General features: G+C 38.4%; 1 protein-coding gene across 3 annotated transcripts in view; it reads right to left on the bottom strand.

The window, feature by feature from the left end:
* Window positions 1-15,032: 15,032 nt before the first annotated feature.
* Window positions 15,033-20,944, bottom strand: part of CLIC6 (chloride intracellular channel 6) — an 87,046-nt gene continuing 81,134 nt past the window's right edge. For all 3 annotated transcript variants that reach the window (XM_036744819.1, XM_036744820.1, XM_036744821.1), the window contains 4 exons: window positions 20,322-20,447; window positions 19,496-19,602; window positions 17,742-17,923; window positions 15,033-15,194 (listed from right to left, as the gene is read on the bottom strand). In XM_036744819.1, the coding sequence (XP_036600714.1) occupies window positions 15,033-15,194; window positions 17,742-17,923; window positions 19,496-19,602; window positions 20,322-20,447 (577 nt within the window). The remainder of the gene's footprint in view (window positions 15,195-17,741; window positions 17,924-19,495; window positions 19,603-20,321; window positions 20,448-20,944) is intronic.

Here is a 20,944-nt window from a genome sequence, read left to right as displayed (position 1 = left end):
TGAGTGGGCTAGGTTGACAAGGATTTTGAAAAAAGGAAACAGGAAGATAAGGATACCCATTAGACAGTATATCTCCCAGCTCTTTAATAGCTCCAAATCCTAATACTATGTAGTTTTATATTTTTTTTAAAGAAAACCATCTCATCATTTTAAGGTTAACTAGACAAATTCTGTAAGCATTCATCAGAATGGCCTATTTTTGTCAATGGTGGAAAATTACCTTTGTGTCAGTTTACTCTCTTATTTGAAATAATAAACTTTGTGGGTCTACTGTTTGAGATATTTAACCCACAGGATATCACCTTTCCTTTTTTCTAATGACTCTGGGAATGTTTAAAATAATGTCTGCCAGTCAGGTTCTCCACAACAATCATTTTTGAAGAGTTACAAAAAAAAATTGAATACAGGCCCTCCTATTGATTGCATTATTAATTAAATCTCTATGGCTTTGTTCTGCATATTATTTTTGGTCAAACAAAAGATACCCTGTTCTTTTCTAAGATCCATTGATTAAAAGTACAAATGTTAGGTAACTCTGCTACTCCCACCCATTTTAAACATGATTCCTTTCCTCATTCTCCATCAACTTCTCCTCTATTATCTTAATGGAAACGTTAAGGTGCAAAATACATCTATTTTTGTGCACATGTGTGTTTGTATGTTTATGTGTCTAACACATTTAGAGTATCACAGTGATCCTCAGGATAGTAGATATCAAAGTGTTGGGAAGCTAATGATGACAATGATTCTATTGATTTTATGTATTACCATAAATCTAAATCTATGCCTTAAACTGATCTACTCTCTCAGTCCAAATGTTTTTTTCCTAGCTACACAGAGTTGGGCAGGGCCAGGTTTGGATGTCGTCCATGAGGAAGACTGAGCAAAGTCTTCATGATAATAGGCCAGACTCCAGAAATGACAAGCCATTTTCCCACATTTCCATCTTACAAAAGAGTAGGCTGTTCCATAGGCTACAAAGTAAACGCTCGGTGGATCTCTCTATAATAGTCCAAACCTCAGAAAGGGATAAAAATACTTTCATGTTTTTGCTGCCAAGGTGTTGTGTCACTGTAATTTAAGTGGCAGTGTGAAATGGGAGAAAGAAGAGCTGGAAGTGGAGTGAGAAGAGCTTGGTTCTACCAATGAGGTATAGCATAGATTTAGAGTAGGAGGACCCAGATTCAAATCTTGATTTTGCTACCTGAGATCCTGTGACACTTGAGTAAATAATTCCATATTTCCAATAATTCCAATTTTTACTTCTATAAAGTGACAGAGTTGGACTGTATGATTTCTAAGGTCTTTTACAAGGTCCCTCTAAATCCTATAACAACTTGATCACTGTGTACCTTGAGCAAATCACTTAACCACTCAGAGCCTGGGAATCTCTGGGGATTATACTTCTATGACTGCCTCCCTAACAGGGATGTTGGAAGGATTGAATGAGATAATGGTTTACCTTTGATGATTTTGCCTTTCAAAGAATTCTCTCTTAAAATAAAAGCAACGTACCTATTTCTAGCAACATGCAATACCTCTTCTCATGTGGAATTATGCTCCCTCACATAGATTAGATTGACAGAGTGGTCCATAATCCCAAGGAAAATTTTCTAGCTTGTTTTTAATGAGGAAAAAAAGAAATCATTTCATAGGCAGAAATTGGCGATAGATGTAACAGTTTTAATTGATTTCTCACATAAAATCTGTTTATGTCATGTGTTGTAGAGAAAATGTCATAATTGTGGTTTTTTAAACTTTTTGCTTTCAAAACATTTTCAAAACACACAAATTCAAAGGAAATGTTACATAACTTTAAAATGGTGTGTGACTTTTTAAAAAGAACCTAATATCTCACACATCATGGGAAAAATATCTGGACCTTAGAGAATGACCTTAACATGCATCTATCCATATATCCATTCACTCATTCAGTTTGCCCTGGAGAAACTTATATTCTTGCTTATTAGAAAAGTTGGAATTTTAATCTTTAGCTCACTACACATAAAAGTGAGGTAAAAAAAGTATGTAGTCCATAGTTTGGATTTTTGAGCCAGAAGAGACCTTTAGTGGCCATCTAATCCAAGCCACTCATTTTGCAGGTGAGGAAATTGAAGCCCAAAAAGGTTAAGGTTGCCCAAGATTGCATAGTTAGGTAGCAAAAGAACTGGTATTAGAATTCAGATTCACTAACTCTTAGGTCAGCGCACTTTCTATATCCCACATTGGCCTCTCCATGTTCCTTCAGTCAGTAAGACAACCAAACAAATATTTGCATCAGTTCTTCATTGAGGTTTTCCTATGTAGACAGAATCTTCACATGGCCCAAGGAGAAAAGAATTTTTTTTTCTTCCCTATGGTTGAAATACACGACTGTATGTTTCCTAAATGGGTTTTTAATGTAGGTAAGAATCAGCAAACCCATTTAAGCTTCAAATTTTCTACCCAAAAGACCATTCTACCTGGGGAAGGCAGAAATATCTCCAGCCAAAAAAACAAATAATCAGACTTGCATCAAGATAAAAAACACGTTCCTGGGTGACATGGAAAGAAATTTGAAATGAATAGGTTATAAGGCTTTGCTTGGTTGTACTTTTTAGGTTGTTTTGGTAAGTACTGAGTAATTGCTCTCTGGTCCTTTATTTTCTCTAAGTAAACTTTCCCTGTAGTCAGAAAGAAAAAAAAGTAAGGTCATTGTTTTCATCCTCGATTTTCATAATTGCTTTTAGTCTTCAGGAGAAAAAAAAAATCTAGCTATTACATGAGACACTTGGACACCTGTACCACATGAAGTAAAATCATAACAAAGCACCTCATTGACCAACAGCAAAAGAATTCCTTCTGCTCCACCCTCCCTTCCCACCCTTTGGCAAAAGACTGAGTAAATAGCTAGGTTTAGTGCCAGTACTTTAAGGTCAACAAACTTCTGCTTTGTCAGTTGAACATGGGAATTAAATCAAGAACCTTTCATGGCAACGCCCTCTCTTCTAGCCCCATGAATATCCAAGCTGGAATATTATTAGCAAAAGCACCTTGGAGAGACCTGCCAGGACTGGGTGCAGCAGATATTCTGACACGGTCACACATCACCTAGACAATTTGCAGTTGTCACCTTACCTGACCTTAGGTTACAGGAACTGTGGATTCATTTGGACTGGAGGGAACAAAGTACACACATGCGGAAGTTTGGAGGCATCATTAAACTCCTACACTTTGGGATGATTTCACAGGGCTATAGAGAGAAAGAACTTCCTAAATCTTAAAGCCATCTATAAATTGGATTTATTATTCTATGTTTTAATTCTATCTCTAGATCTTTTCCCTTCTGGATCTGCTTTTTCTGTGTGGAATGTAAGATCCCTGAGGGGAGAGATTGTTTAATTTTTTCTTTATATCCTCAGTGTCTAACATAGTATAGTAGGTCCTTAATAAATATTGATTGATTCTCAACAATCAATTTGAACATAGAGGTAAGACTTTCAGGCCATATTCATATTTGTATTATTCCCCACTCTATATTCCAGCCCAAATTATGGAATTCTTTCTATTCATCAAACCTGACATTTCATCTCTCCCTTCTGCACCTTTATTTCTACCCCTCCTCTCTACCCTTCCAGCCTGCACTCCTTCCTCATCTTTTAAAATCTATGGAAGGAACTGGCATTGTTTACTCAGAGAAAGCCTTGATTCCTGTCTTCAAGTACGTGAAGGGCTCTGGAGGAGGGATTTAATTTATTCTGTTGAGTCTCAGAGGAAAGAACCAGGAAAAATGGGTAGAACTTGAAAAGACGTAAATTGAGGCTTGATGTCAAGAAATACTTTCTAATAATTAGAACTGTCTAAAACTGGGTTGAGCTACCTCAAGAGACAGTAGGTTCCCCTTCCTCAGAGCTCTTCAAATAGTCGGAGAACATTATCATGCATGTAATAGGAGGGAATCCTTGCATCTCTGGGATGCACTAGAGAGACGCTGAATGCCTTCACGATTTTTAGCTTCCTGCATTTCTGTAAATCCTCATCTTCCTTTGAGGCTGTTATTGATCTCTCCCATCTCAGATTACCTGGTACTGACTTACTTGCATATGGGTTGTTTCTCCTCCCTTGGATTATAAACTCCTTGAAGGTGAAAACTGTTCATGCCTATCTTTGTATCATTTTATATAATCATTTGCATACAGTTGGGCTTCAATGCACATTTGTTGAAATTAATTGTTGCCATATGATGCAGTAGAAAGAAAGCTAGTTTTGGAGAGACCTGTGCTCAAATCCTAGCCATGTCATTTATTACTTATCTGCTCTTAGGCCAGTCATTGAAAATAAAAATGATTAATATTAACTACCATTGAGAATATGCTTGATATTATCTCATTTTAACCTCATAGCAACCCTGGGAGGCAAGTGTTATTATCTCCAATTACATGATGAGAAAACTGAGGCAGACAGTGGTTAAGTGACTTGCCCAGGGTCATACAGATAGCATATGTCTGAGGCTGGATTTGAACTCAAGGTCCAGTGCTCTAACTACTGCTCCACCTGACAGCCTCTCTGGAGGCTCTCTGCTTATAAAATGGAGAAGAGGAGATGGATAAGATGCCTTCTAAGTCCTCTTCCAGGTCTAAATTTATGATACTATGAGCCCAGAAGGCAGCTATCTATGTGATTGATTAGAGGGACTTTCAGAAAGGATCACTATTTATTTGTAACAGGTCAATGGTACGTGGGAGAGAGTAATAGTTAGAAAATGACCAGCTTAGTTCAAATTTGTTTATCATCCTGGACCCTTTTGAAGATTCTAGTGACAGCTTTCTTAAGAAATGTCTTCAACTTTGAATTGGCCCCTAAGGATTGTAACTCTTCATAAGGAGGTAAAATGGCTTCCCTTTCTATAGTGCCTAGAGATTTCCGGAGCATTTCCTCTCAACAATACTGCAAGGTGGTAGTATAGCTGGTATTATCCCCATTTTTCACATGAAGAAACAGGTTCAGAAAGGGAAGTGACCTGTCCAAAGTCACATGGGCTAGTGTATGGTGATGTCAGGATTCAGAGGCCTGAAAGTTCAGGAGGCCATTATGGACTGACTGTGGAGACAAACTGCCTGGTGTGCTAGACAGGTCTGCTCTCCTGATGGATCTAACTATTGGCCTCCAGGCCTAGACTCAAAGAATGGTAGAGGAGCCTCAAAATCGCTTGATCAAATCCATCACTTACAGATGAGAAAACTGAGGCCCAGATTGATGATAAGAAACATACCCAGGATTTGACTAGGTTAGGTGGTTGACCTAAAGAGAGCAGACAAATTCCTAACATTGGCTAACAAAAACTATTTTACAGAATTTCTAGAAGCCTTAACTTTTCCTGTTTCCCTTCCCTTCCCAGAAAAGTATGAAAAGAGACAAATTCCCACCACAGGCTACCAGGCAAAGACTCAGTGGTAAGAAAAACGAGTCACTGAAGTCCTTCCCAAGGCTCCCACCCCAGAGCCCCCAAAGTCCTGACTGATGAGAGCCAACTAAAGTGGGTAAGTTACTCCAGTCACACCTCAGTTAGATACTTTGCCATCATACTTACACCTTCTATGCCATCTCCCACTTTCCAATTCTGGGACCATAACTTCAACCATTATGGCTACTCCTACCAGAAAGGATATGCTAATTTACTCCCATGTGACTCCACTTACAATCCCTGTAGCTTTCAAAACAAACAAACAAATAAATACATAAAAACTCTTCTGAGTACCTTTTCCCTTTCTGAATTAACCACCCCCTTCCATTAATTTTTTCCTTGAGGGAGGCACAGGACAAGGACTACTTTGCCTTTGCGTTTGTATCCTCAGTACTGAGCAGAATGCTTGCAACCTAGTAAGAAATAATAACTATTATTCATTCCATTTTATCTTCTTTTACCTTTCATGGCCCCATCACTCCCCTTGGCACTCAGGGACTTACTTCACTTCTTCAAGGGTCAGGGATATATATCCTTGGTGTGAGAGGGATCTCTTGCCACCAAGGCAGTAGGTAGACACCATTCTCCCAGGCCAAAAGTCAGCACCTTGAAGCCAGCCTGCTGAAGAGTTTCCCTGAACACAGCACTCCCTGGTATTTCCCAGACAACAGACATGGTCTGTCACTGGATTTATTTTTGAAGCCTTTTTTCTTTTGATGGGACTACCAGAGTTTGCGTTTCATGTGCAGAGCCTTCAGGGTCACCACCTGGGATCCTGATATCAATGGAATATCAGAATAGGACTTTGTTACAATTCCTTAAAGTCCATATTTTATATATTTTAAAAAAAGTTTTCTTTGCACATGTTCTTATGTCACTGGATGCATTTCTTTCCCTGTCTCTTGTTCTTTCCTCATAATTGGACTGCTAAGCTCTTTGAGGTCAAGGGACCATGTTTTCTACTACTTTTATACTTCCACAGAGATCCTATCAGAGTATTCTGTATATGGTATTCTATTAATAAAGTCTTCTTCTACTGGCCCTAGCCTGAAGTCACCAAGATAGAGCCAAGAATCCACAAGAGAAAAGTCTGCTCAAGAAAACAAGTTACCCTTAGTAATGCCATAATTTCATTTAGATTCCTCCCATCAGAGAGCAGTGAGTCAGGAAACAGAAACTGAATATTCAAATAGTTGAGCTGACTCAGAATGGCCATGGTGAACCACTACTCCTTTGGAGTACTGGTCTTCTTTCTAGACTCCCCTACTCCTTCCTAACCATTATTCTCACAACAATGAAGAGAAGGTCTCTCCAACATTGGCTGCCAAACATTAATCTTGTCATAGCTTTTGACCAAGGACCCTAAAAGCACAAAAAATACTTGCTTAAAATGGTTTGTGTTTCCTTTTTATTTTAGTTTATTCCAAGATGTTGGGAAACAAGGCTCAAGTGGTAAGAAAACTGCTTTCATTCTTAAGTAACTATGGCATTCAACATTACCAAAGGGGACAAGGTCCTGACTCCCTACCTCCTTTCCCCAATCCAAATAACTAATAGTCAGATGCCTCCAGGAGGAGATCTAGACTAGAAACAACCAAAGGCAGGGATAGAACTTTTGGGATAAGTCTGTACCTTCCTGGTCCTGCCCCAATACAGACCCATACCTCCAGGGACAGTGAGCTACTATTAAACCAACAAAGTTAGTTTGACAGGGAGGTGGGGCTCCCATAAGATAGAAGGGTTCCAGAATAAAGGTCCCTTCTCTTAGAACAGGCCACAGTGTTTCTTATAAAATTCCTTTTTCCCAGGCAGCTTTCAGTCACTACTTCTGGGAAAATTTAAGGCCTATCTCTCTCTCTAAATCTTGACTATTCTTCTTCTGGATGTTCTTTGTGCAGGAAGACATGGATAACATTAACTCAGGTCCCCATTTCCATCAAGAAGGCTTCATCCAGTTTGGAAAGGGGAATCCAGATATCTTTCCATTATTATGGCAGACTTTCAGAAAGACATCACTCCAGAATCCAAAAAAGAGTCGGAAAAGAGGTAAGGGTCTATTAAATTCTCATCTTCTGTTCTCTTCTATTCCACAAAGGTTTCTTAAGCACCTAACCATTTGCAAGGCATTGTCTTGAGGGCTGGAACTGGCTTGGTGAAGTAATATAATCCATGGGCTACGTCCACATGGTACCTCTGAAAATATGTCCAATTCATTTTTTTCCCAGCCTTCCCACGAAGCAAGAGATCCAGCTGCCACATGGATTTTATAATTTGGTCATCAAGAAGCCCCCAAAAAACTAAATTTTATATCAAATTAGCCAGCCTTAGGGTCACTTCACATTATGGTCATTTTATTGCAATGGTCTGTTTATTGCAATGGTCCTAATAGCCAAATGGAATTGACTACCCCATCAATTTGCCTGACAAACTCATGTCAGTCACGAGGATGCCAGACCAAGTACTGGAGCACTCTATATAATTCTTTTATCATCAGCCCCATTCTTTATCACTTCATTGAGTTGCCAATTCACCTGAAATGACAGACAGGGAGGGTATTGGTTAGGCAGTCTAGAGTTGCCATCTATGCCACAAGAGTATAGGTAGGGAGAGGAAGTGGGTAAAGACAACTTCCTCCCTCCATCAGGACCATGTTAAGGCAGTTCACACCTCCTGAGATAGCTCAAAGAAGTGCTTTGACTCTAAGAAACATTCTTTGGGGGAAGGAAGGGGTACTACTTTGTGATCTAGGGCAAGTGATTTTGATGAAGAAAAAGGGGGAGGCATCTACAAAAATCATTGGAACTACATAGGGAACTTTTCTCACAAGCTTACATTTTAAAAGGCAGAACAGAAGATGAAAATGACGATCACTACCTTTAAGTAGCACTTCAAGGTTTATAAAACACTTTAGAATATTATCTTGTTATACCCTTACAATAATCCTGGTTAGTAGCTGTTATCATTCCCATTTTACAGATGAAGATACTGAGGTAGACTGTTGGTGCCTTGCCCGGGGTTACATGATTAGCATCTAAGGAAAGACTTGAACTGAGGTCTCCCGACTCCAAGTCCCATGCTCCATTTACTTTATCACCTTGCTAGACAAGATCAGAGTTAGTTTGGAATTGATTGAAGGGCAAGACTCAAAGAATGTCAGCCACAGTTCCTAGGTATCTGCTCTTGACCCTGTGTTCTTCAACATTATTATCAACTGATTTTAATAGAGATATAGATGATATCAGATTTGAGGATGACCTAAAATTAGTGAAGATAGTTGGTCAGGATCTCTAAAGGTGGCTAGATTGGTTAGCGGATAGAGAAGTGGATTTGGAATCTGGAAGACCCGGGCTCAAATCCAGCCTCAGACCCTCACTAGCAGTGTGATCCTAGGCAGATTATTTAATCACTGTCTTAGTTTCCCTGTGTGTAAAAGGGATATAATAGTAATACCTACCTCCTCAGGTTGTTATGAGGATCATCTGAGAGAATATTTCTGAAGCCCTTTGAAAACCTTAAAATTCTATAGAAGGCTAGTTTATTAGTATTACTATGGATAGGCTAGATTGAAAATTCAGCCTTCTCTAATGAGATGAAATTTAGTAGGAATAAATATACAGTCCTCCACTTACATTCTCCAAAATCAACTTTATTTTTTTATATTTATATATCTTCTTTAGGCTTTCAAATTGTTATACATATTATCTGATTTGAGTCTCAGAACGATCCTGTGAAGAGTATAATATAGATATTAACATACCCATGTTGCAAGTCTCTGAAGCTCAGAGAGGTTAAGTTATTTGATTTTCCTCACACAGCCAATAAATATCTGAAATGAGACTTGAACTCCCATCTTCTTCACTGCAGGTTCAATGGTTTGTTTTTTTCATAAAACATCAACTTTTCAAGAATAAGATGGAAGGAGATAATTTATCTAGATAGTTCATTCAGTTCATCTAAAAGAGATTTGGAAGTTTTAAGATACTACAAGCTCAATATGAGTCAGTCACATGACATAACAACAATAACAACAACAAACAATTTAATGCAGTCAAAATTAATTAGGAGAAATATGATGTCCAGGAATAAGGAAATGTCAAGTCTCCTCATACTCTGTCCTGGTCAGAGCACATCATGGATATTTAGGAAGGACAGTGATAAGATAGAAATGTTCAGATGAGGGCAACCAGGATGATGAAGGATCTTGAGATCCTACTAGATGAAGATGACTTTAAGTAATCTGGAAAGTCAAACCTGAAAAAAAAACAAAAAGAAGGAAAACTTGGGGTGGGGGATGGAAAAGGATGCAGTAGTTGCTTTTAAGTATTTGAAAGCTGTCATACGGACAACAGACCAGACTTGTTCTGTTTGGTCACAGAAGGGCAGAACTAGGATTGGTGGGTGAAAACGATAGGCAGATTTAGGCTTCATGTAAAGAAAAATTTCCTAAGAATTAGAGCCATCCACAAGTGTCATGAGTTGTCTTGTTCAATAGTGATTGGGACTTCAGAAAAACCTGGAAAGACTTACATGAGCTGATGCTGAGTGAAGTGAGCAGAACCAGGAGAACCTTGATCCCAGTAACAGCAACATTGTGCGATGACCAACTTTGTTAGACTTAGCTCTTCTGAGCAATGCAATGATCTAAGACAATTCCATAAGACTCATGATGGAAGATGCTATCCACATCCAGAGAAAGAGCTATGGAGTCTGAATGCAGATCGAAGCATATTATTTCCCTGGTGTTTCTTGCTTTCTTTTTCATAGTTTTTCCCTTTTGTTCTGATTCTTCTTTCACAACATGACTAATGTAGAAATATATTTAGTATGATCATACACCTATCATATTGCATGCTATATTGGGAAGGGGAGAGTGGGGGGAGGAGGGAAAATTTAGAACTCAAAATCTTATAAAAGATAATGTTGGAATCAAAAAATAAATAAATTTTTAAAACTTAAAAAAGAAGTACTGAAGTTAAGATGGGATGACTACTTTTAACGTATTCCATGTAGAGAATTATTTTTCAGGTAATGGGCTAGACTACATGGTGATTGAATTCCTGTGGAATTCTTATCCTTGAAAATCTTTCATGACTCCTATGTGTTCTGGATGTTTAGGTGTGGACTTGACTAAAGATAAAAAGATAGACCAAAGGTTCTTTTGGGATCCCTTCCAATTCTATGATATTCTGATCATAGAACCCTCAATTCATTTCACACGATACATCCTTGGGCTGACAAAAGAGGGGCAAGGTTGAATTTGCATTGAGACTAAGTACACAGCTTCCTATTATTTCTACATCAGTCGAAAACTTCACAGGCCTCTGGTAGCCAAGAAAACAAATACAGTCACCTCTAATTGTCCACATTCCAAGCAGAGGATGTGCCATCTCAGATGAATTAATGGCATGGGGCACCATCTAGTGGTTATAATGGTGGTTTTGAAATCTCATGTATTAATTAGGCTATGGGTTGGTTAGCTGTGTGGCCTTGTAAAGACAATACTTTCATCTCCTTTTTTCAGCTTCTTGTGGAAAATACTTCCACAGTAAGTCAGCGTTTACAAACAAGATGACAGAAGTTTTCCCTCTGTAAATTCTAGTTAAATCAATTAAGGCAGCTCATCTACATAGGTGGATATTTGACATATTGTTGGAATATTTGCCTTCCTGATGTTAGTTACAATTGGAACTGCTTAGTAACTTTTAATTGCAGTGATCTTGGTCAAAAGAGTCCATGGGGTGAAAGTATTTTTGTTCCTTTTACACTCCAGATTCCATGTATTTCTAAACTCCCCTTCTATTAGCAAAGGTTATTTTTAGTATTAATATCCAATACCATATTCCAGAAAATGACTTTGTAGGCACCATAAATGTGATGTTCATTGTCACTATTCTCTCAAGTTGAAACCATTTCAGTAAGCTACAAATGTTAGGTTTGGGTAAAGCAACCATTTGGGGAACAAATTGAGTTCAAAGCCCTCTCTTGTGTCAGAGAAATTCAACTCCAGGATGAATAGATTATCCCGATTTCACATCCCAGGACTAGTTGCACTTCTACCACAGCCAACTTACTTTACAAAAAGAAAATCTTGGCTTCAGAGGGGATTCAAAGGTTAGCAAGCTTAGGGAAATGGAAGGAAAAATGTTGTGGTTTTAGTCACAACATAGAGAGGGTATATAGTGTGAAAGGTAAAAGGTTTTATAAGGTACTTGTCTTAGGCTGATAGGCGTAGGGGACAGACCCCATCACAGCTGTATCAGCAAGAGGTCCATGGGAAAAAACTGACAGTGATTTTGCTGGTTCTAGGAGTGATATTTATTTCTCTAAAAAATAAAAATGGGGCTGGATTGGGATGGGATGGAAAGAACGGTGGGGACAAAATTGTTTTATAGTGTAAACTAAAAACTAACATACAAGTTCAGGTTTTTATATCAGATTTGCTTGAAGTGGGGCACACATAGCCCTGACATCTGTCTCAACATGAAGGAGCTAGATGAGGCCAAGATTTCTTAGCCTCTTTCTTGATGATAGCGTACTTTTGATTTACCTAAGTCTTGTTGTTTATGGCAAGTGGCTCATAGGGGCATGAGGTACTGACAGGAGAAAGTGACTGAGAGTGAAAGCTATTAATCAGGGGAGGGCCTGCCAAGGAGTGCTTCTCTCCCCACTGGGAATCCCCCAAAACACAAAGGGAAGTGAGAGTTACCAACAGTTTGGAGAAAGAATGTCAGATTTGGAAGTCATAACCAGCTAGTTGGGAACTGCTGAACTAGATTTCTAAATTCCTTTCTAAATCTAAAATTCTGTGATTTTACATCACTCTCAATCTGGCCAGAAGATTTTTAAAAAGCATAACCTCATTATTTGCTTTGTGTTCTTTTCTAGCCTGTTTTTGGAAGTACTGTGTTCAGAAGAAGTGATATTTAACCTTCAAAATGAATGGATAACTTTGGTAACTGGGGGCCTACACATGAAAGCCTACAACATCTGAAGAACTTTCAATATATCATCCTCAAAACTGAAATCAATTGAACAACTGTTTGGTCATATTTTTCCTGTATATAAGAGATCTAAAAGAAACAAAGATATTTTACATAAAATAATGATGTAATAAATATTTTATACTAGCAGAACTACCTTGGGAGGTTCATTCCTTAAAAATGTTGGCCTTAGGGGTGGCTAGGTGGCACAGTGAGTAGCGCACCAGCCCTGGAGTCAGGAGGCCCTGAGTTCAAATCCAGGCTCAGATGCTTGACACACTTACTAGCCATGTGACCTTGGGCAAGTCATTTAACCCCAATTGCCCTGCCTTTCCCCCCTGCAAAAAAAAAAAAATGTTGGCCTTTAGAGAGCAAATTTTAATTAGGTGTAAGCTCATGAAAACTCTGTTGGAAAACAGGAGAGGAAGCAGGTGTTAATTGTTTTCACACATCCTCATTTGAACTGGGAAAGAACTACAGGCCTTCCTGGCCCCTGTTCTAAGAATCATAATAACTCTGATTTTAAGTCATCTGTTCAGCTAGTTTTAAATGGTTTATAGGGTTAATACTTCATATGGATGGCGCAGAAGGCCTCAGTTTTTCTCCATTCCCTTAAAAAAGACCCAATTTTCTCAATATATTTCTTTAGACAAAAAGGGAAGATAAAAAAGTAGAGGAAAAAAAATCACTGAAGGAAGTCAGTACAAAGATTTAATTTATGAATTTTACAATCAATTTGATTTTAAGGCACATACAGAGTACAGTGATGTTCTGTGTATGCTTAGATCTTGACATTACTTCTGCAACATTTGTGTACTAACTGCTTCTATACTACCTAAAAAGTTGCATCATAAAACTTAGGCTGAAGTAATTCCCAAAAAAAAGGAGAAGGTAGAATGAGAAATCCATACTTTGTTCTCATTGAACCATTACAATTGCAACACAAACTAGGCACTCAGGTTCCAGAGGTTCATGACTAAGGAACACATGACCCTTCCTTCAACTAGCAATATTCCAATGAATAAAGAAAGAAAAGTAGTCTCCACTTGATAAGTATTTTGTTCCTTTGAAACCAAGTTTTTACTTTGGGCATTTGTATCTGTAACATATGTTTCACTATAGCCTTTGTGAATTCTAAAATGGAAAATAAACATTTTTAAGTCAACCATATAGTTACTTTTTATGATGTGAGAGAGACACATCCCACTAGGCAACAATTTATACCTTGGCTAAGACTATCTTATTTATGACCTTAGAAAAGTACTTTCCTCTTTAGGCCTCAGTTTTTGTGTCCCGCCCCCCACTTCTCCACCTTTTAAGATGTGGGGGTCACAATAGAGGATTCACCAAAGACCTTTCTAATACTTTATGACTCTGTTCTGACAACTCTCATTATGTAAAGAATCTCCCACACCACTAGTTAGAAGCTGTGTCTCCACTCCAAAAGTCCTTCCAGTACCTAGCCAATAATATAGGCAGCTTTTGATTACTGGGTACAGGTATGATATCAATAAAAACTAAAAGCCCTCTTTTAATCAGCGTTTTTCCATTTTCTCCAAACTGCTGAAAAGTGGTCACACTAAACTGTCTAAGCTCTAGTGAGGGTCCAAAGAGATAGAGAAGTGACTCCAATACTTTAAGAAGAAAATGCCTAAATAATTCATACACTGAACAATCAACTCTTCAAAAAACTGGGAAATCTGGAAGTAAAAGGGGGAGGGGAAGAGGTGCTATTAAAATTCCATATCTGACCTCTTTGTCTTTTGTAGATTTTCTCCCAAATTTAAGCGAAGATTAAGTCTTGATGCTTTTGTGGAAGGTGAAGCAAGAGAGGGTTATGTAAGACCTATTTGTTTTCACTCCTCCTTTCAGTGCCATTCCTCAAGCCTTTAATACCTTCTTCTAGTTGACAGACTATGTGGTATGGTGGAGGAACAGTCTAACATAGCACAAAACAGAACTGGAAGCCCTGGCTTCTAATTCCTGATATGACATGAGTGAGCTGTTTGGCCTTGAACAAATCACTTGCACTCTGTGGGTCTTAGTTTTCCTTCTCTGTAAAATGATGGAGTCAGACTAAGTAATCTCCAAGGTCCCTTTGAGCTCTAAAGTTCCATGAATAATTTTTTTTAGTTCTTCCATGGACTATTGTCAAGGGGTTTGGCAAATGTAACCTTCAGCTGTTCCTTTCATTTAAACTGACATTTCAATTGTGAGGAATCAAGATATAAGATTATGACAGCTAAAAATGTCTGAGGAAAAACGAACAATTAAAAAAAATCAAGCACACATTTTTACCATAACATGTCTTGCTTTGAAAGTGAAACCCACTAAAGTATGCAATCCTAAACCAAAGATTATAATAACCTGTTATTAACGTTGAATTGGACAGAGGTATATATTTCACATCAATAGATATTTGGTCTATAGAGACGTGTACAAGTAGAATGCAGGCATGCTATTAGGCATTGAGCAGATCATACTACCGGCTTGTGTTTTTTTAAAGGATTGGCCATTGGCAAAACTTAAAACAAACAGGAGAACATTTTCTTTTTGTACACCACTTGATCCAATTCCATCTCTAAAGAAAATTAGCAGAGATTGTGGCATCACTTCATCCTTTTTGCAACATCAGAATATGCATATTCAATCTCCTGGTCAGCAGGGCAGGTATTTGTGAACTCATCTCTAGTATAGGCATTGTTCAAATATCTCCATAGGCCAGTCATTTCAGAGGGAAACTCAAAATTCCTGTATTTCTTGGCCACAATCTGAAAACAAAGAGAGAATAATCAGAAAAGGGAAAACCCCGGTAAGATAAGCAATCATATTAAATAAGGCAGTTCTGAAAGGGATAGCTTTATCTTCTTTCCCAGTTCCTGAGGTTATCAAACCAGAACAAAAAATCTCCACAGAGCTGTATTTAGGAAATGGAAAAGGCCAGTTTGGGGGCTCAAAACAACATTATTTTGTGCCCTAATGAAACTTATTGAGATCAGCATGGGACACGTCAATGTTAGTGTGGCCTTCTTAATGATAAAGAATCAGCAGGAATGTAAAAGAATAAACAAAAGCCATTGAAGTTCAGGGCCAGTGGAAAGTTCCAAAGCAACGTCTTGTAAAGCTTTGGTTTTGAAGAATTGGCCATCTAAGCAAATGAATGAGAACTTATGACTTGTACATCATAGAATTAGTGTCAATCAAGGAATTAATTGATAGATGTTTGCCTACAGTGCAAAACCATTTGTACCACCTAATTCTGTGAAATTTATTTTAAAGTAATTAAATTAAAGATGGAAGGTGAAATTATTTTAAAGGATATTATACTATTTGAGGAGTCAGAGAACCTGTACTCCACAGAAAGTTATTGTCCACGTGATTTATACCTATCAAGAAGAGCTATCCTTTTTTTTCTTTAATGTTTCTAATCAGTTCTTGAGTCCTTTGAAATTATAATAATAATGTGCCCTTCAGAGTTGTGAGGATCAAATGAAATAAAACATGAAAAGTGATTTATAGATCTTAAAGTGCTATATAAAGCTAGCTCTTCTTTTTCTTGTTGTTTAGATTTTCTTTCAGAAGAACTCCAGGCAGGTGATTAGTCTGTTGGAAATTTTGTATACACCCTGCTTTGACAATAAATTTGGTGGGACTTATAGCAACTGAATACTGGTAAATGTTAAGAACATCACCTTATGTGGTCGTAATGCTTGTCTCCCTTTTCCTTATCTATGCACCCCAATAACATTGGACTGGCTATATAGCAGAGAGTAAAAAGCATTCAATAAATATGTTTAATTTTAAATGATAAAAGAAAGATGAAGGGTGTATATGGAGCTATTGCATATTACCAGTGATGGCTTGTGTGCATAAAAGATATCATCAAGTGTGTGTGTGTGTGTGTGTGTGTGTGTGTGTGTGTGTGTGTAATTGGAAACAGAGGAATCAGAAGAAGTAGTAAGAGGGGAAAAAAGGTCCCTAAACAAGAAATAGTTAAATGTACTAATAGCTGTTTCAGTTGGTCCCAATGCTCTAAATGATCTTAACTTAATTTGGAGTCATCATTCTTTTTCACTGAAATTTTAAATGTTTTATGATGAGTTGGGTTAAGATCAGGCCACACCGATGGTCAAAGCATAGAAGTGGGGTCAACATATCTACTGAACATAAGCAATTTGAAAGCAAGAATCCCAACTCATGTTTTGTTCCTCTGCTACCCCAGGGGCTCCTGAGTTCTGTACACCACAGGCACACAGTAAATGTCAATGGAGATCAGAGTTATCGTTAGTTCTTTCTTTGAACAGAGTGTGAATGTGTCTGACAACACAAAGGTTGTGGAGCTGAGAGAGACAGCAGCAATTAAAGAGTCTAGGGAATCCTTTTTTAAAACCTAACAGCAATGTTAACTCCAGCTCTAACAATATGAACTACAGCATTCCTATTTCTGTATTTGTAGGTTGGATAGCCCAAATCCTGAAAACCATGTAAGAAGGAAAATTGATGATACAGAGTCATTGCCAAAATCATAAAAATACACAGCACCATCACGAAAGAATACAAAAAGGAAGCTGTCTCTGAATAATTATAATGATCACTCTCGGTCCCAGGGAGCAGATAATGAAATATACCTCCCCACTCTTGGCACAGAAGTAAGGGACTACTAGGGAAGAATGTTGCTTACATTGTGAGAAACAGTTACTGCATTGATTGGTTTTGTTTGTTTTTCTTTGTTACAAAGGAGAACTTAATGTGGGTATGTGTACAGGGGTATTTTCCATGGATATTGCTATGACAAAACAAAAGAAATCAATGAAGCATTCCTCAAAGAAAGTAAATGATTTGGAAGTGTGCTTCTCCTGAGCTAGAGGGGAATTATTTTAAAGACTTGTTGAGATTCTAAATCTTGCAAAGATCCCTAGAAAGGATGAGTTGCATTCCTAAGAAACACCAAGGGCAGTCCACCTCTACCTTGCTATCCTTCCTAGCTGCTAGAACTCTGGGGCCCCTGTTGAAAGAGTATGTCTGTGGACATACTGGGGCAAGTGTTGGTTTTTACCGGTCTTTTCTTTGCACCATAGGAGTGTATGGAAAAGTACTAACAGTGAGGGTAAAGTGAATGGGAGCAAGCCCAGGTACCTCATGAGAATGTCTGCCATCTTGATTTCATGAAACTAAAATGGAAGTACTGATTACTAGAAATAGGAACAGGTTGGACTTTTTTTAATTCAATTCATGATTCAGGGGTCGGTGGGGTGGGGGTTTATGCCTGGCCAAAAGCAAGTGATTTCTTCAACACATGTGAGAATAGAAATCCAAACCTTAATGATATGGAGCTTAGGTAGGAGATTACAATCTGCTAAACTGAGCTCATTCCCATCGAGGAACTTCCTGTTGGAAACAGTGATGTCTTCTGAGCTATAGGCATCAATTTCATCAGGCAGAGGGGTATTTAAGTAATTATCTAGTTTCCTCAAAGCCTTTATCAGATTTTTTTCCAAATCTAGAATCAGAAAAGGAGAAAAATTACAAAAAAAAAAACCACAATTAGAGATAATGTCTGGTTCAACAAAAAAGTTCTTTGGGTTCAAGAAGTCAATTTAGTTCACTCCCTTGTCAACAGGGGTAGTTAGCAATGTTGCTACCATTTGAGAGGCCTGAGAAGCTCCTACTCATAAGATGATGAACCCAGCTGGAGGAAGTCTCACAACTATGCTTACAGGGTATATTACAAATTTATGTTAGCCAGATCTACATGGGCCCTCACTACAGCAAGGCAATTCTTCTATCTTTCTCAAATCAATTCCCTATCTCACTCCCAATAGAAGCTGTTCCAAACTTTTTCTTCTCTTCTCAAGCCTCCCACGCTGCCTCCTCCCTCTTCTTTCTGCAGAGGACCTTGTCTGGTACTTTGCTTAGAAAATTGAGGCCATTCAATCTAAGCTCCCTTGGTATCCATTCTCTTCATCTCAAAACTCTTTGACATCATCTCCCATTCTCTTCTCCTTTCCTCCAGTCTCTCACAAAGAGGAAACCCTTCTCTTTTCCAAGCCCAACCTCTTTACATTTAGACTTGATCACATCCACTCTACCCTAGTTTGCATTCTTATTCATCCCCTCCCCTTTCTAGAATCTTCAACCTCTCATCTACTTCTTTCCATACAGCCTTCAAACATGCTCAAGGTGTCCCCATCCAAAAAAAAACCCTTCACCTTCACTAGAATCTACCATCCTCTTGAGCTATTATCCTTTATTCCTATTCAGTTTCTCAGATCATTGCCCTTTCACTTCCTCTCTTGTCATACTTGCTGCTTAATCTTTTTTAATCTGACTTCCAACCTCATCACTCAACTGAAACTATCCTCTCCAAAATTACTGATGACATCTTAATCATGAAACATGATCATTTTCCTTCTAGATCTCTGCAGTGTTTAGTACTGTTGACTACCCTTTCCTCCTTTCTGGGTCTTTATGAGATTACTCTCTCCTGGTTCTTCTCCTATAGGTCTGAGCCTACCTTCTCAATCTCCTTGGCTATCTCATCATCTGTGCAATGCCTCCTAACTGTGGGTATACCTCAAGGCACCAACCTGGGCCCTCTTCTCTTCTATCTACATTATCTCAGTTGGTAATCTTCCCTACCTTATCTTCCTATTACCTCTAGGATAAAATACAAATTTCTCTGTTTAGGTTTTAATATCCTATACAACTAGATATCTTTCCAGCTTCATCCAGAATGACCTGTACTAATGAAATCACAGCTCTGGGTTTAAAAAAAAGTTACTGTCTAGTTGCTGGTCTGCATTTGTGGTTTCTACACCAGAAGTTCCTTCCACTAATGAAACCTCAGCCTAAGTTTTAGAGACAAAAAGAACTTTAGGAGCCATCTAGACTAGCTTTCTTGCTTTAGAGATGAAGAAACCGAGTAACAGAAAGATAAAGTTATTTGCCTAAGATTACACAGATAGTGTCTGAGTTTCTGGATTTCTAGGCCAATGTTCTTTTCACAATTCCAAATTGCTAGTAGAGATCCCCCCTCCAAGAGCAGAAAGCAGAGTAACTGTGAGGAACTCACTCTCATTGGCATCCTTTCTTGTGTTTTTTATAAATGCAGAAAATTTTGCGAATACATCATTTCCGGCAGAGTTTGATTCCGTGTGCTGGGTTCCAAGCTTAGGGTACCTGTGGAGGTCAAAATGAAAGATGTCACAGACAAGAGCTATTCTGGGTTGTTGCTGTGTAGAAGGCAGAAATCTTTTCTAAGAGAAAAAAGTAAATGAAGACCTTAAAGCCCTTCCCTTCAAAGACTGTGCCCCTGCCTCCCAGGGAGTCCTCCTAACAGAATACTGGAAAGGGTTGCTCTAAGTAACACTAGCTCCGAAGTCATTTGGCACTCAGAACTAAAAGGATCCCCATCTGTTCCACTCACATCCAAGTTTTTGGAGTAGGATATTGACATGAATATTATCACCAAAATATTTACTAAGTGCCTAACCATACCCACTGTTCTAAATGTCATACAGTGTGCAAACAGACACCGGTTTTACAGTCTCCCTTTTTAACTGTTAAGTTGTTGAAATATTCCCATCAAAACATAAATCAGTCAGCCCTTCAACTAGCATTTTTTAGGTACCTACAATGTGTCAGGCACTGCGTTTGGCACTGGGGAAAAAATAGAAAGGCAAAAGGCAGTTCCTGATCTCAAGCACCTCATAGTTTAATGGAGGAGAACAGTATACAAACAATTATATTAAATGATATATACAAGATAAATTAGGGGTAGTCCCAGAAGAATGGAAAATAAACTTATGTCCTTTCTCAGCACCACTTGCAATATTTTACATTAATTTATTTTTGGAAATATCTTAACCAGATTAGTCCATTAATTTTCTATGGAGTACCTTGGTGGGGCTAATTTTTCTTCTAAGAACTCCTCGATCTTATTCACATCTGTCTTTACTTCTCCATCAAAAGTCATAAAAGGTGGGTTTGTTCCAGGAGCCAGATCCTGCAAGTCTGCAGGTTTCCTAAGAGGAGATGCACAATGGAGTTAGTAGGAAGCAGCTGTTCATTGATACTCATTTCCTTTGCTTAGTGTATCAATCTGTTCCAATTTTGCCAGAAACAACTCTTGTTGTTTCAAAGCAAATTGTCATGTTCCAATCATTTTTAAAGACAGGGGGAACAAAAAGTTCCTTAAAATGATGGGTTTGATTCCTGTCACAAGCACTGAAGAATAGCCTGATCCATGGAGTTGAGCTGCTCTACAGTATCCCCAGATCCATATTCTAAATGTATATGGCTGACCCTGAGTTCAAAAGGAGTCCATATTCACTGGAAGGGCTTACTCATTACCTCATACCCTTCTCCTCTCCTGTACCACATCCTTTGTGCCAAAGTCTGTACTCAAGTTCTCTACTCATGTATATACGTCGAGATAGAGAGGTCTATTTACATGATTCCTTTAATTGGAGGTGGGGGGGAGGTGCCCAGATGGGGTACAAAGGAGAAGGGGTAGGAGTGG

This window comes from Trichosurus vulpecula, chromosome 2, assembly GCF_011100635.1.
Source record: "Trichosurus vulpecula isolate mTriVul1 chromosome 2, mTriVul1.pri, whole genome shotgun sequence".
NCBI lineage: Eukaryota > Metazoa > Chordata > Mammalia > Diprotodontia > Phalangeridae > Trichosurus > Trichosurus vulpecula.
Note: the sequence above shows the minus strand (reverse complement) of the source record. Positions and strands in the feature narration are given on the sequence as shown.